The sequence below is a fragment of the Trichophyton verrucosum genome (genome assembly GCF_000151505.1).
Source record: "Trichophyton verrucosum HKI 0517 chromosome Unknown contig01012_1.f1.exp, whole genome shotgun sequence".
NCBI lineage: Eukaryota > Fungi > Ascomycota > Eurotiomycetes > Onygenales > Arthrodermataceae > Trichophyton > Trichophyton verrucosum.
The window spans coordinates 39,837-53,298 of record NW_003315191.1 but is presented as its reverse complement, the minus strand read 5'-3'; the positions used below and the strand labels follow the sequence as shown (position 1 = coordinate 53,298).

The 13,462-nt window shown below is 49.0% G+C and overlaps 6 protein-coding genes across 6 annotated transcripts; 3 read left to right on the top strand and 3 right to left on the bottom strand.

Moving 5' to 3' along the window:
• Positions 1–627: 627 nt before the first annotated feature.
• TRV_07503 (ARP2/3 complex subunit Arc18, putative) lies at positions 628–1,300 on the bottom strand (the record flags this gene model as incomplete). The annotated part of the gene is made up of 3 exons (XM_003018443.1): positions 628–780; positions 842–1,147; positions 1,295–1,300. 3 exons carry the CDS (start codon positions 1,298–1,300, stop codon positions 628–630), a joined length of 465 nt encoding a protein of 154 aa, XP_003018489.1.
• Positions 1,301–1,673: 373 nt separating this feature from the next.
• Positions 1,674–3,114, top strand: TRV_07502 (uncharacterized protein; the record flags this gene model as incomplete). The annotated part of the gene is made up of 4 exons (XM_003018442.1): positions 1,674–1,813; positions 1,879–1,966; positions 2,025–2,634; positions 2,702–3,114. 4 exons carry the CDS (start codon positions 1,674–1,676, stop codon positions 3,112–3,114), a joined length of 1,251 nt encoding a protein of 416 aa, XP_003018488.1.
• A 113-nt stretch (positions 3,115–3,227) lies between these two features.
• Positions 3,228–4,617, bottom strand: TRV_07501 (uncharacterized protein; the record flags this gene model as incomplete). Its single annotated transcript, XM_003018441.1, has 3 exons — positions 3,228–4,110; positions 4,182–4,341; positions 4,404–4,617. 3 exons carry the CDS (start codon positions 4,615–4,617, stop codon positions 3,228–3,230), a joined length of 1,257 nt encoding a protein of 418 aa, XP_003018487.1.
• A 945-nt stretch (positions 4,618–5,562) lies between these two features.
• TRV_07500 (uncharacterized protein) lies at positions 5,563–6,993 on the top strand (the record flags this gene model as incomplete). The annotated part of the gene is made up of 1 exon (XM_003018440.1): positions 5,563–6,993. The coding sequence occupies one exon, from the start codon at positions 5,563–5,565 to the stop codon at positions 6,991–6,993; it is 1,431 nt and encodes a 476-aa protein (XP_003018486.1).
• Positions 6,994–7,552: 559 nt separating this feature from the next.
• Positions 7,553–9,229, top strand: TRV_07499 (uncharacterized protein; the record flags this gene model as incomplete). Its single annotated transcript, XM_003018439.1, has 1 exon — positions 7,553–9,229. One exon carries the CDS (start codon positions 7,553–7,555, stop codon positions 9,227–9,229), a length of 1,677 nt encoding a protein of 558 aa, XP_003018485.1.
• Positions 9,230–11,195: 1,966 nt separating this feature from the next.
• TRV_07498 (uncharacterized protein) lies at positions 11,196–13,188 on the bottom strand (the record flags this gene model as incomplete). The annotated part of the gene is made up of 3 exons (XM_003018438.1): positions 11,196–12,181; positions 12,247–12,787; positions 12,853–13,188. 3 exons carry the CDS (start codon positions 13,186–13,188, stop codon positions 11,196–11,198), a joined length of 1,863 nt encoding a protein of 620 aa, XP_003018484.1.
• Positions 13,189–13,462: the final 274 nt, after the last annotated feature.

The window sequence follows — 13,462 nt, the reverse complement described above, 5'->3', positions numbered from 1 at the left end:
TTCGACTTTGAGACTGAAGCCCGGAGTTTACGTTTATGACGTAATCAAGAGAGAGTGTCTTAAGTCCGGGTACTCCGGCTTTAAGAAAGGCTGTCTTATCCCCATGCATCAGTCGCGCCAAACAAAATATGTAGGATTGAAGGATCAAGAGAGTTTCATATGGTGCAGTGGACTGGTTGGGATGGGTTCAGTCTCAAAAAACTGCTGGAGCGGACAAGGCCGGTATGGATACATGGAACCAAAGCTGCGAGACCGGTATAATAAGGATTCATTCATTTCTTGTATGCTCATGTAAAATAGGTACACTTAGCCGATAGATCTATCTCCATAAGATTCCGGCTCTCGGCCTGTGTGGCAGTCCATATCATAAACAGGGGTGAGCGCAAAGTAAGCAATCCTTGAAGAGTATTTACAGGGACTTCCCCATGAACTTCCGTTTCGAAAAGCTTAGCCACCACTACCAGTCACCCGTGTTAGCATAGAACGTCTATTGGAAGGGAGCTTTGACTTACTTTGGATGGCCCTTCACCCCCGGGGTATAATCTGGTGTGAAGTCGAATTGCAAGTTCTTGTCGCACTTGGGATATATATCTGGGTGTACTGCGTTAATTCCTATCATAGTACACTTCACCAAAACTTGACAGCACCGGACAGAAACACAACATACTGTCTTAAAGCCTCAGCATCCTGGCGGTCCTTTGGAGGCTCAAACGCCTGGTTAAGAGGAAAGGCGGCGTCGCCAGGTATGGCAAAGTGGTCGAGGGAAGCGTTGATAAGTGCCTAGCAAGTGTCAGCAGCGACTGATCGTACACATGCCCGGCCGTCCGAATTATCACCATACCTTCTCTGCTTCCCTTGAAGACATGTTCGGCTTAACTTTACCAAGACACTCGCTCACAAATAATATGCCATATATCATCATGCGGTCCGCGGGGCCTTTGATTTCGAAATTACGGAAGAATGTATTGGCACGGTATAGCGAGAGGACTTCATCGAGACAGTCGTACGATTCACTGTCAGGGTCGATATCGAGGTCGGATGATCCTGGGGGAAGTAGAGGTAGTGTATATGCTGGTCCGCGTGTGCGGGTGCGGAGGGGAAGAATAGGGAAGTTCCCTATTAATTCGAGTAAGCAAATATTCCTTGTCTATTCCTTAGAGATAACTGCGCTAGTCCAGATGTATGGAATACCTATGGTCTGCACATTGGCTTCATCGAGGAAGATAGAGTGGTAGGCCTAGTTTGCGAGTTAGGTATCAATGTAATCTGGCAGGAAGGCTATTTGTCCACATACCGGCATTATGACAGGAGTGTAACACAGTAAGCGGGGAAATAAGTCAGATTGAGAATTACTCCTGTGCTCTGTTGTGGATTGCGTGCCGTCTATCAATATGGTATCAGGTCTTCAAGGCCGCCGAGCTTGTTGATTATGGCGGGATAACACCTGCCAGGTGCAGGTGGGCGGCAGCCGCGGAAGCACGGGTTTTTATTTCTCCGATTCCGGCCGCTTTAAACGCGCCGCGAGCGCGCGTCAAAAAGCTGAAGCTATCAAGAAGCAGTTGATAGAGGCCAATTGTTCCTCTAAGACCGGGCGATACTAGAAAATAGCTCTCTAGGATCGATATATTGTCATCTACTTTCAGAATATCCAGAGATTGTGAATACACGCCAACATGTCTGACTACGAGGATGATATGGACGTTGATGCCCCGCCTGCCCGGGACACGGCCGCGTTTACTGCAGACCCTACAGATGTGAAGGGGAAGAGAATTGTTGCTGATTTACCAGTCGAAGCCGGAGATAATCTTCCCTGGTAGGTATTCTTCCATGTCTAGGAACTTCTCGATAGCTATGATGTAATGCTGATTTAGAAAATAGGGTTGAGAAATACCGCCCAGATACACTCGACGATGTCTCTGGACACCAAGATATCATTGCTACGATAAACAGATTTGTCGACTCAAATGTGAGAACGAACCGGCATACCAAACATATGGAACCCCCTACTAAAGTACTATACGTAGAGACTTCCGCATCTCCTGCTCTATGGCCCTCCAGGAACTGGAAAGACTTCCACAATCCTCGCGCTGGCGCGGCGGATATATGGATCAAAAAATATGCGGCAGATGGTCCTGGAACTTAACGCAAGTGACGATAGAGGAATCGATGTAGTGAGAGAGCAGATTAAGACTTTTGCCAGTACGTCTCTAGTATACAAAGGTAGAAGCGAGGCAGAATCACTAACAGCTATTGTAGGCACGAAACAAATATTTTCAACGGCGCCCTCGTCTGGCTCGGGGCTGGGGGCATTCAAGTTAATTATTCTTGACGAGGCCGATGCGATGACCTCCGCGGCCCAGATGGCACTACGTCGAATCATGGAAAAGTACACCGCCAACACCCGATTTTGTATCATCGCGAACTACACACACAAGCTTTCGCCCGCACTCCTGTCTCGATGCACACGGTTTCGATTTAGTCCATTGAAGGAAAAGGATATCAGAAGGCTAGTTGATACCGTGATAGAAACGGAAGAAGTGCAGATACAGCCAGATGCCATTGACAGCCTGGTTAAGTTGAGCAAGGGAGATATGAGACGAGCCTTGAACGTTCTTCAAGCCTGCCACGCAAGCAGTAAGTATCATTTGGGTATTCTATTACTGCGTTCAATGTGTATAGATCGCTAACGAGCCAAACACAGGCATGCCTCTACCCTCGAAAAATGACGATGCTAATGAACAGCAGCAAGAAAGAGAAACAATAACCGAAGAGACGATATACACATGTATCGCTGCACCACACCCAGCCGATATCAAAATCATCCTCGAAACCTTACTGTCAACGTCAGACGTGACTTCGTGTTTAAATACTGTACAAACCCTCAAGGCCAACAAAGGGCTGGCATTGGCCGATATAATCTCCGCACTATCGACGGAACTTCAGAGCCTAGAGGTCCCTGCACAAGTTAGGGTATCTTGGATAGAAGGACTGGCGGACGTCGAATGGAGACTGTCAGGCGGTGGAAGTGAGGTTATACAGACGGGTGGTATGATTGGAGTAATACGCTCTGGCTGCGAGCTAATGGGAGATAAAGATATATTAATGAATGAATAGAAGACTAGTCTTTGATTTCTAGTCTGTGTCGAGTTCATGAAAAGATATATACATGTGCGAATAACTATACCCGTATTGTATATATACAACGTAGCAAATGATTCCAAAAGCGACTACCGTGGCTGGATATAATCTTGAAGAGGTCTGGTGCACTTAGACATCTTTGAAGCCACGGCTTCGACTTCACCCAAGACCCTCAGGATATTACGGCCCATTACATCCTTGAGGTCCTCAGCACCAATTCCACGGTTAGCCAGCTCCTGGATCAAATCTGGGTAGTGAGAGACATCCTCGAGCCCCGTGGGAACACCACTCATGCCATCGAAGTCAGAGCCAATTCCAACATGTTTATAGCCGATCAAGTTGCCGATATATTGAATGTGGTCAGCAACATCAGACAAAGTAGCCTTGCCGGATAGATTGACGTAGCCCGGCAAGAAAGTAACCATTATAACACCTCCGTTTGTCTTGAGCATATTAAGAACATCATCCGGCGCGTTTCTTGTATGTTTGCAGACAGTAAAGGCGTTGGAATGAGAGAATATAACGGGTGCCCGGGAGGCCTTCAGTGCATCTCGCTGCGTGTCTGCACTGGTATGCGATATATCGACCATCATGCCTATGCGGTTCATCTCACGCACCAGGTCCTTGCCGGCGTCTGACAGGCCACCGTGGAGAGGCTCTGCAGGATGCTCGCTATCAGCGTACTTGTTGTGGCAGAAGTGAGTGAGCGTAGCATATCGGACTCCGAGATTGTAGTATGCTCGCAAGATACTGGCACTGTTTCCAATCTGATGAAGGCCCTCGATGCCCATCAGACTGGAGATCTTGCCTGGCTGCCGTGCAAAGTTCATCTTCACGTCTGCTGCCGTCAGGGCGCCGACGAGGGTGTCTGGGTATCGTTGAATGAGCCTCTGAACCAGGTCGATCTGCTGAAACGTATCATGCACGCTCTTTGAATAGACTGAATCATCATACTTGTCTGATTCTTCCGGGCTGTTGACTCGATTAGCTATGCTTCTCCATTGATAAATATATATCATATAGCAACGCAGGAGATATCCTACCAATCGACATAGACACTCCAGAACTGACCCCCCACACGGCCCTTTTGGAGCCTGGGGAAGTCGACATGCATGGGCAAACGGTCCTCTATGGTGAAGTTCTTCTGATAGATGTCATTCCCATACATCCTGCGAATGAACTCTGGGAAGTCATCGTGCGTATCTGCTCAACGGATTAGCCGGATGCCATGCAAGTGAGATTTATGAACACAAAGCCCAACTTACCTATCAATGGAGACTCTCGCATCAGCTTGTCTACATCGATGGTTCCATTTCCCTGGTTAGCACGGCCATATAAGATGCAGGCATAAAGTGCGCCGGTCAAGCCGAGGAGCTGAGCAAGCCGCAGAGCGATGGTGCGCCAGCCAGGACGTCTCGGGGCTTCTGGACGTTCGACATCGAGTTCTCCATGCAGGAGACTCGCTTTCTTCTCGGACATCTCGTCTTGTGCAAGCTGGATCAGACGAGATCCAGATGCCGAAGTCGTTCAACTCGTTATGCGGGAGTTTGATCTTTGCAGCCAAAGCAGTCACGACATCCCAAGGCTGCCAACCCGCAAGTCTCAATAATAATGAATATTGATCAACAAGCCTACAAGGCTTTGAGAAAAAGAAAACATCGATGTCAAGCATTTTCGACTTTTTTGCGGGGGGAAAGGCCCCTCGGCTGTAAGAAACAAACCCCCTGCTGAAGGGGGCGTCCGGTTACGAGCTGATGGCCATCCAGGTATCTCCAAGGACGAGTGAAGAGTTGGCTACCTGATAGACGAGCCGAGAGACGTTGTTGCAACCGACTAGTTATGACCCACCCATATATATCATCATGGGGATCAATTCATGTCTGATACTCCAGCTGTTCTCCTGTCGAAGCGTCCCAGCCATTATCAGGGTCCAAATATGGCCGACAGGGAGGCCGGGAAGGACGGAAGACGCAGCTCAGATGCTTGCGTTCGTGCATGAACCAGACCGCGGATAAAGGCGTCACAGCCGAAGGCTTCTTCGACTCATGGCTTTGTCTCACAGGCTGGATACGAATATCTGGCCAACGGCAGCCCGCAGTTCGAGTGCGGATTCCACGGTTCAACCACCCACAGGCCAACGGGCCCCAGTCATATAACCATAAAGGCAGGCCTGCATTTGCTTCGGAGAAAACAAAGAAGGATAAGCATGAGCTAGGCATATATCCAGTTCATCCCCCACTTGGACCCCTCGACGCTGACTGCCGATAGCCCGGAGGACTGCGCCGGCCGGCTAGCTAACTACCAAGTTACACGGCTATATAACTACCGCCGTGGGCCCTTTTTCAGACTCCAAAAACCCTCAGAGAAAGCACTGAGGAATACCTATCAAGTCAATTGATAACGAGGAATAGCAAGGAACACAAGATGCTGAACTCGGCGTCGCTGTTGGCCGTCTCCCTGCTGGCCCAGGCTGCTACGGCAGAGACAGTGCTGGGAGCCTATATCTTCTCCCGCCATGGAGACCGGACGTCCAAGTCGACTCCTCCCACTGTTCTGACTGACCTGGGATACAGCCAGGTCTACTCGTCGGGCAGATACTACCGTGACCGATACATATCTTCCTCGTCTTCTTCGCAGGTGCTGGGTATCAGCCCGAACATCATCTCCCCAGGCGAGATTACGGCCTCCGCTCCCCAGGACGAGGTCCTCCAGAAGTCGGCCCTCGCCTTCTTCCAGGGCCTCTACCCGCCGGCCGGCAAAGAAGCAAAGACGACTCTGCGCAATGGCACCGTTATCGAGGCCCCCATGGACGGATACCAGCTCGTTGCCATCGAGCAGGTCAAGTCTGGCTCCAACAGCGAGAACATTGCCTGGCTGCAGAGCGCCAGTGCATGCAAAAATGCTAAGATCAGCAGCAACGACTATTTCGCTTCAAAGGAGTACAAGGACCTGCTAAAGTCAACGGAGGGCTTCTACGAGGATGTTGCTCCTCTGGTTAAAGACACTATTGTTGCGGAGAAGGTCAACTTCAAGAATGCCTATACCGTCTTCGACCTGCTTAACGTTGCTTCCATCCATAATTCATCAGACTCTTTCCCATCTTTGTCCAGCGAAGTTTACAGCCAACTGCAATCCCTGGCTAATATCCATGAATTCGGTCTGGCCTACAATGCCTCAGAGCCCATTCGTGCCGTCAGCGGAGCTCTCTTGGCCGGTGAAGTACTGAATTCCTTCATGGATACAATCAAAGCGCCCAAGACCAAGCCCAAGGTCAACGTCCAATTCGGGGCCTACGCTACCTTCCTCTCGTTCTTCGGCTTGACCAAGCTTCCTACTGCCAACCATGACTTTAACGGCATACCAGACTATGCGTCTACCATGGTCTTTGAGCTCGTCACCAACGCCAGCACTTCTTCTGGCTCCTTCCCGGCTGAATCAGAAATTAGCGTCCGATTCCTCTTCCACAACGGAACTACCATCCCCGGTTCACCTGAGACAGAGCCAACGGCCTATCCTCTTTTCGGCCAGGAGAAGACCCTACTTCCTTGGTCCGACTTTGTCTCGCACATGAAGGAGATTGCCATCACTTCTCAGGATCAGTGGTGTCAAGCCTGTGGTAGTGCAAGTGAAGGGTGTCCCGGAGCCCCCTCTTCCGGCGGCCCTTCTGGTCCTTCTACCTCCTCCAACAGTGACAGTGGTATCTCCAGGCCAGTGGCTGGTGTTATCGGTGCCTTGGTTACTCTTTCAGTAATCCTCAGTGTGCAGGCTCTAGTCTTCTTCGTTGGCGGGTTCACCATTACACGCAAGAGTAAGCGTGTGAACAGCATCGGTGAAATGAAACAAGGGTCTGTTTGAGAATGAGATGGGAGAGGATAACTATACTTACGAACTGATATGCTCTGACGATTCACGTTCATACGAGTAGTTGAAGCTGTTTGCTACACTAGTTACAGCTATGATTCTATGTTCACACTAAAAACACTTCCACTCAATTGATGCTACTATAGCCATCAACGATATTAATGAGATGATATACATAAATGTTACCCTAAAGCCTTATATACAAATCTTTTATATAGATTCAACTCCTGTAGCCATGGAGCTAGGTACCTAACCTGAGGCCATCCCAGCGGAAGAACATATTTTCCATGGGAATTAATTATTTGTTTTGAGCGTGATAGATGGGTTTAGGACCAGCTAGATGCTATAGACGAGAAAGGAATCTGCATTGATACAGTGCATATCTTCATGAGGATCTGCTAAATAGCAGCCGGCCGTCGTTGTGCTGAGCCGGCTAGCCAAGTACGAGCAGGGCAGAAGTGACTTCGAGCTCCCCGGCCAAACCTCCAAAGAACAGCCACATCCCAACATCGCCCTTGCAACGAGAGCTCAAGAACAGCCCTGAAAATCAAACATGTCTGCTCATTACGATACCGAGCCCCCTCCAACAGCCTCCGCGACCCTCCATACCACCGTCGGACCCATACACATCTCCCTGTTTGCGCGACAGACACCGCTCGCGTGCAAGAACTTCCTCCAGCACTGCCTAGACGGATACTACGAGAACACTACTTTCCACCGCGTGGTACCCAACTTCATTATCCAGGGTGGTGATCCCACTGGCTCCGGCTCAGGAGGCTCCTCCATTTACGAATACCCGGAATTCGAGTACGATCCTCGTGATGGCGAAAAGGTTGTGTTTAAAGATGAATTTCACAGCCGGCTGCGGTTTAACAGGCGCGGCCTGGTAGGCCTGGCGAAGAGCGAAGATGGTACCTACGGGAGCCAATTCTTTATCACACTGGCGAACGTGGAGAGAGATTTGAAAAATAGCTGTACCATGTTTGGCAGGGTGGAAGGAGAGAGCATATACAAAGTTGCTAGCATTGCGGAAGCAGAGCTGGTAGAAGGCTCTGACCGGCCAATGTATGCTGTGAAGATTACTGGGTGTGAGGTGGATCAGCTAGGCCCATTCGAAGGGCAGCTGAAGCGGAGAGAGCGTATAGCTGTTACAGACAAGGCCTCCGAAGAAGCGGCGCCCGTGAAGGGGAAGAAAAAGAAGAAAGCCAAGGTGGGAAAGGCGCTCTTGAGCTTTGCAGGTGATGAAGAGGATGGAGAGGCCATCATACCTACAAAACCGAAGTTCAATACCCGGCTTGTCAGGGAGGAGGAAGAGGCTGCTTCAGTAGCAAAGAAACAAGCGGAAAGGGAGAGGGCGGACAGGGACATGCATAAACCAGAGCCAGCGCGAGCACTCACAGAGCTTCCTGCTAGGAAAAAGCAAGAGGTACCAAAGGCACCACCGCGGAAGCCAGATCCAAATACACAACTTCCAATACCAGACCCTGAATCACCGTCTCGCCCTGCATCTCCTTCCGGTTCAGAGTCAGAATCACCGCCGCCTCGTCAATCGTTACTCTCCAAAACAAATGCTGAAATCGCCGCGCTCAAGGCGTCTATGAAACGAAGTGCGGCAGCCGCACCTGCGGAGCCAGTCAGGAAGAAATCAGCTCTAGAGTCACTGATACCAGAAACATCAGTACGTGGTGCTAGAAAGAGGACGGCGGCAGGAAGCTCCTCACAAGACGCAATTGCGCTGGATATGTTCAATGCTTTCAAAGCCAAGCTTGAGAACGCAGATTCTGCATCTAAGTCATCCAAATCAAAACAAAGCCATGATACAAGCTCTAAACCTGGGGTGAAGAAAGATACAGAGAGACAATCTAATGACCAGGATGAGGAGGAAGAACAGGTCTGTGATCTACACTTTGTTGCTGGGTGCCTATCATGTCGATCATGGGACGTCCCTGAGTCAGAAAGGGCTGGGGCAGAGGATGATGACGGTGACACGGGTTGGATGACGCACACGCTTCAGTTTGGTAAAGATACTCTTGGAAAAGACCTAAGCTGGAAGCAGAAACATCAGGAGAATGATGATTTGGTTGTTATTGATCCGCGGCAGAAGGAGAAAGAGATTACTGGTGCCGGGGGGAGAAAGAGAGAGCGTGAAAGAAAGAGAAAGCTTGAAACGGGACACGATAGAGAATGGGATCGAAGAGATGTTAAGAAGGCTGGGAATAGTCGCTCATGACTGGTTTGTATGAGTAAAGATATTAATTGAATATAACCAACACTATTGAGGTGTTTTGATACTGCATTTACAATTGGCAGAGGGAAAACATACTGATCTGTACTTCTCCTTCCTAGTAGGCAGGGGCAGGGACAATAGAGTGAGTAGATGTAGATGATAGATCAAAATGAGTAAATTATACACCATTTCAAAAACCAGGTCGGGAAGGGGGAAAAGAACGCCCCCAGCAACATTAAACACGGGTTCGATCAGAAACCAGACGAGACAAAAAGCAAACAAAACGTAGATAAGAACACAGACTTTGATATGCAAATGCAAGACAAAAGACAGGACTTGAAAAGAAAAAAAGGAACTTGATAGGAAACGAACTATCACATAATATACCTTTTCCCCCGGTTTGATAAAAGAAAAGAAAATAGGACGGCGAAGAACAATCAATCCTTCGGATACCACAAACTAAACCAAACCAAACCATTAGGGCCAGGACAGAAAGCCAGATAAGGTAATGGGGGACGGGAGTAGAGAGATGAGATGAAACAGAAAATCGGGAAATAGTTTATGATTTTTTTTAAGAAAAGAAATGGAGAAGGGAAAAAAAGCAAACAAAAAAAAATGAAAACGAAAATGAAGAGGAAAGAGGCAGAAGAGAGACGTGTATAAAAAATCATTAAAGAAGCCGACTTTGAGGAACGGGGGAAAACAACAACCTCGATTGGCCAGACCTTACGGAGACAGGTCCTCGGAAACAAGATCAGCAGCGGAAAGAACGCAAGGGAAGAGAGTAACCTTAAAGCAAGGGGTTAGGGGGATGAAGGGAAACAAAGCAACAAGCTAATCTCCGTCTTTCGGTAGAACGGTAAGTAGCATGGAGTTGCTGCGTCGCGATGTAGTTGGCAGTAAATCATGGCAAAACAGGATAAATGGCAAGATAACAGATAGGGGAATGCAATCACCATGGCACGTTAATAGTTTCTCCGTTCAACGAAAACGTTCCCCTTCTGAGGCTCATTATTCGAACTTGGATTCGAAATTGAACTTCACTCCCCTTCTCTTCCTCACTTCATACTCACGGACACGCAAAAAAAAATGAACTTCCAACGCAAGAAAATGACAAGCGCCTGGCTCAACACGAGGGTAAGAGGCAATATCAAAACGAAAATAAACGATCAAACGCAAAAAAAGGTATATTATTCATCCCATCATCTTCAATCGCTTTCCAATTTCCAGCCATCCAGTCGTTGGAATTGAAGACGGTGTTCAACAAAAAGAAACCTGTAAGCATTGGTATCCATTGAGTTTGGGTCGGATTGGGTTGCCCCGGGGTCGGTCCAGACATCATTTGTGGCAAGTGATGACGGCAACGACTGTAGATTATCAGAATCTAACCATGTCTTAAACCATTATGAAACAAACAATGAAACGCAAGCAGGACAAGTCAGCAAATAGAATCGTCAAAAACTTTTGGGACTTCCGGTATGGCGGCGACGGGTAAAAACTGGGGTTGCAGCTCGTTTTGTTCCTTTTCTGCGGCTGTGGGGATCTTGGCTGGTTATTTGTTTTTTTCTTTCTTTTCATCCTCTGAATTTCTGGGGGGTGGTAAGGTCATTTCGTCATCCATCATCGAATCGTAAAGGGGACGCTGGCGTTTGCATTTGGTTGGGGTTGAAGGGCTGTTTTCATTTGTTGTTGTCCTCTCTTCCCCTGAACTTAACTGCTGTCTGATATATGAGGGGGATTTGTCGTGGATCTTCCTTTCGGCATGGCGTCGTCAGGTACGTGTTTTTTTTTTGAATTGAATTGAAATTGTATATTAAATTATACTTCATGGGTTTTAACTCTTTGTATCGCTTATGTCTTTTTCTTCGTGTCGTCGTGGTATAAGGGTCATGGATTCGTTCAGTATGGGCATACAGAGTTATCGATCGACTGGGTCCAGAATCTTCTATTGTTTATTTTGTTGGTTCTCCTACTCAACAATGATTTCCACGCCGGGATTGCTCCTTAGCTCATCGCTGCCACGTTGCTGGTGGCTATTCTGGCGACGGAATCCTGGACCTCTCTCCGGAGCAGGGCCTCTAGGTTGTCTCACCGGAACACGTTCCTGGTTTTGGTTTCCAGAATCAAATCCAAGTCCAATGGAGCGGTTAGATCCGATAGCACCAGCACTGGATCCGGAACCATTGTTTGATCCCGCTGTAGTTGTGGGAAGATCAGAAGCATCCCATATACCGCGTGTACGGCGAGGAGAACCGGAGGGTCCAGTGACCGAGGTACCAAGTGATAGGCCGCCCAGACTGTTAACGAGGAGACTGTCATCGACACGCTGAATACCAAGAGATGAACCAGACGGAGTAGGAGTGAGTGTGGGGGTGTTAGAGGCACCACTGGTCCCGGCATCATATGCCTGTTGCTGCTGCTGTTGCTGCTGCTGGAATCGAGCACCGTTAGTTTGCAAGGCAGCTGGGAAGCTAGCAGAAGATGGAACAGGGGATGGAGTAAAAGAACGCAGGTCGGCGAACGACTTAGCAGCACGAAGGTTCTGCGCGTTTGCGTAACCCCCTGGGCCTGGAGAGTCTAGTACGTTCAAGAACGAGGACTGACGCATGCTACTGCCATAAGCTTGCTGTTCATGGCGGGACTCCCCAAAGTCAATGGTAGCCGCACGGGAGAGACCGCGGCGAGCAGCATCGGAAGTGACCGTTGCTGGCATAGCCGGGACAGGAGGGCTGACATTGGCACCGGGGCCAGCGCGGTAGACATGCACCTGACGCTGGTCACCAGTTCCACGGGAAGTGTGAGCAAGACCCATATTATGGGAGATAGTATGCACTATCCGGCGCTGGGCGGGAGTTAAGTTTGTGCCGAAAATGAGAGCTTCTTTGCTCAGGTCCTGTTTGAACAGGAGCAGCTGTGAGTAGTATTGCAACGTCTGCGCGTCGTTCATATCAACCTCTAGAAGTGGATGTTAGTACTAGTGACATATATAAGGATTTTGAAGAAGCTACTTGATGACATACCTAGTTTACCTGCGCGCTGGGAGACGGGCGAGGGAGAAGTGGTTGGTAGGTGTGACGCCAACGAAGACATGGAAGTTTGATGTTGCAACTGGGAGGTAGCCATGGGCCTATGCTGTTCTTCGAGCTGGCCTCTACGCTCTCGCTTCTCTCTCTCGATCCTCTCACGTTCCTGCGCGGGGAGCATTTTCTTATACTCAACTCTCAATTTTCTTCCCTGAAGTTCGAAATGGTTTAGCAATTCAATAACAGTAGCCGTCTCCTCCGCAGAGGTGAAGTTTGCAAAAGCAAGACCTCGGAACACGCCATTATCGAAATGATAGTTGAAGGCATATGGCAACGGTAAATTCATTTCAGTCATCAGCTGTATCAACTGCTCCTTCTTCACAGCAAAAGGAATGTTCTTGATAACAATAGCGGTTGGGATGAGTTCATCTTCCGCGTCGTGAGGGTTCTCCGCGCGAATTTGAGGAGAGGGCTGGTGCTGACCAGGCGCTAGAGAGAACGAATTTGGGAGGCTGTTCTGCTGATCCAACCAGGTCTGCTATAGGTTAGAAAAAAAAATGATAACCATCGCCTCGCTACTCCATGTCACGAAAATACACTTACCGTGGGAAGAGCGGTGCGTGAACGAACATTTCTCATCCTAGAAGTGGCAGTGGCGGAATTAACTGCCAATCCACCCAGACCAACACAGTTTGCATTCCACGTCTGAGAGCCGGATATATCATATGGATACGAGCCACTCGGCATAGTGGCATTCAACCTATCCAACGGATTTGTATCGTAACGGCCAAGCGGAGGCTCCTCGTACAGAGCGGAAGACATGGGCCCGTAGGCGTCAAACTGGCGAGAGGGCTGACGGCGAAGCTGCTGTGGTGGGTGACGGTGGGAGCCAGGAGATCGAGAGGCAGACGAATTGTACATATCCTGGTAACCACTCATGATGGGCAGTGAGCGATGTTTCAGGAGATGGGGAGGATGATAAGAGATGGGACGGATGTATTGGACAGCTGCAAGATCTGGCTAGACCTTGTGGAATAAAGAGACTAAGCTGCAGGTCAGGCAGGGGTGCGAATGAAAACGAAAACAGGCCGACGCGCAGGGCAACGAGGTCTGTCTAAAAGTGTATCAAGCGGGTGGCGGAGGTCATCAGTTCGTCGAAAACGTCAAAGTCGTCAAGACAACGAAGTAGAGGCAGAGAGCAAGCATAAGCTAG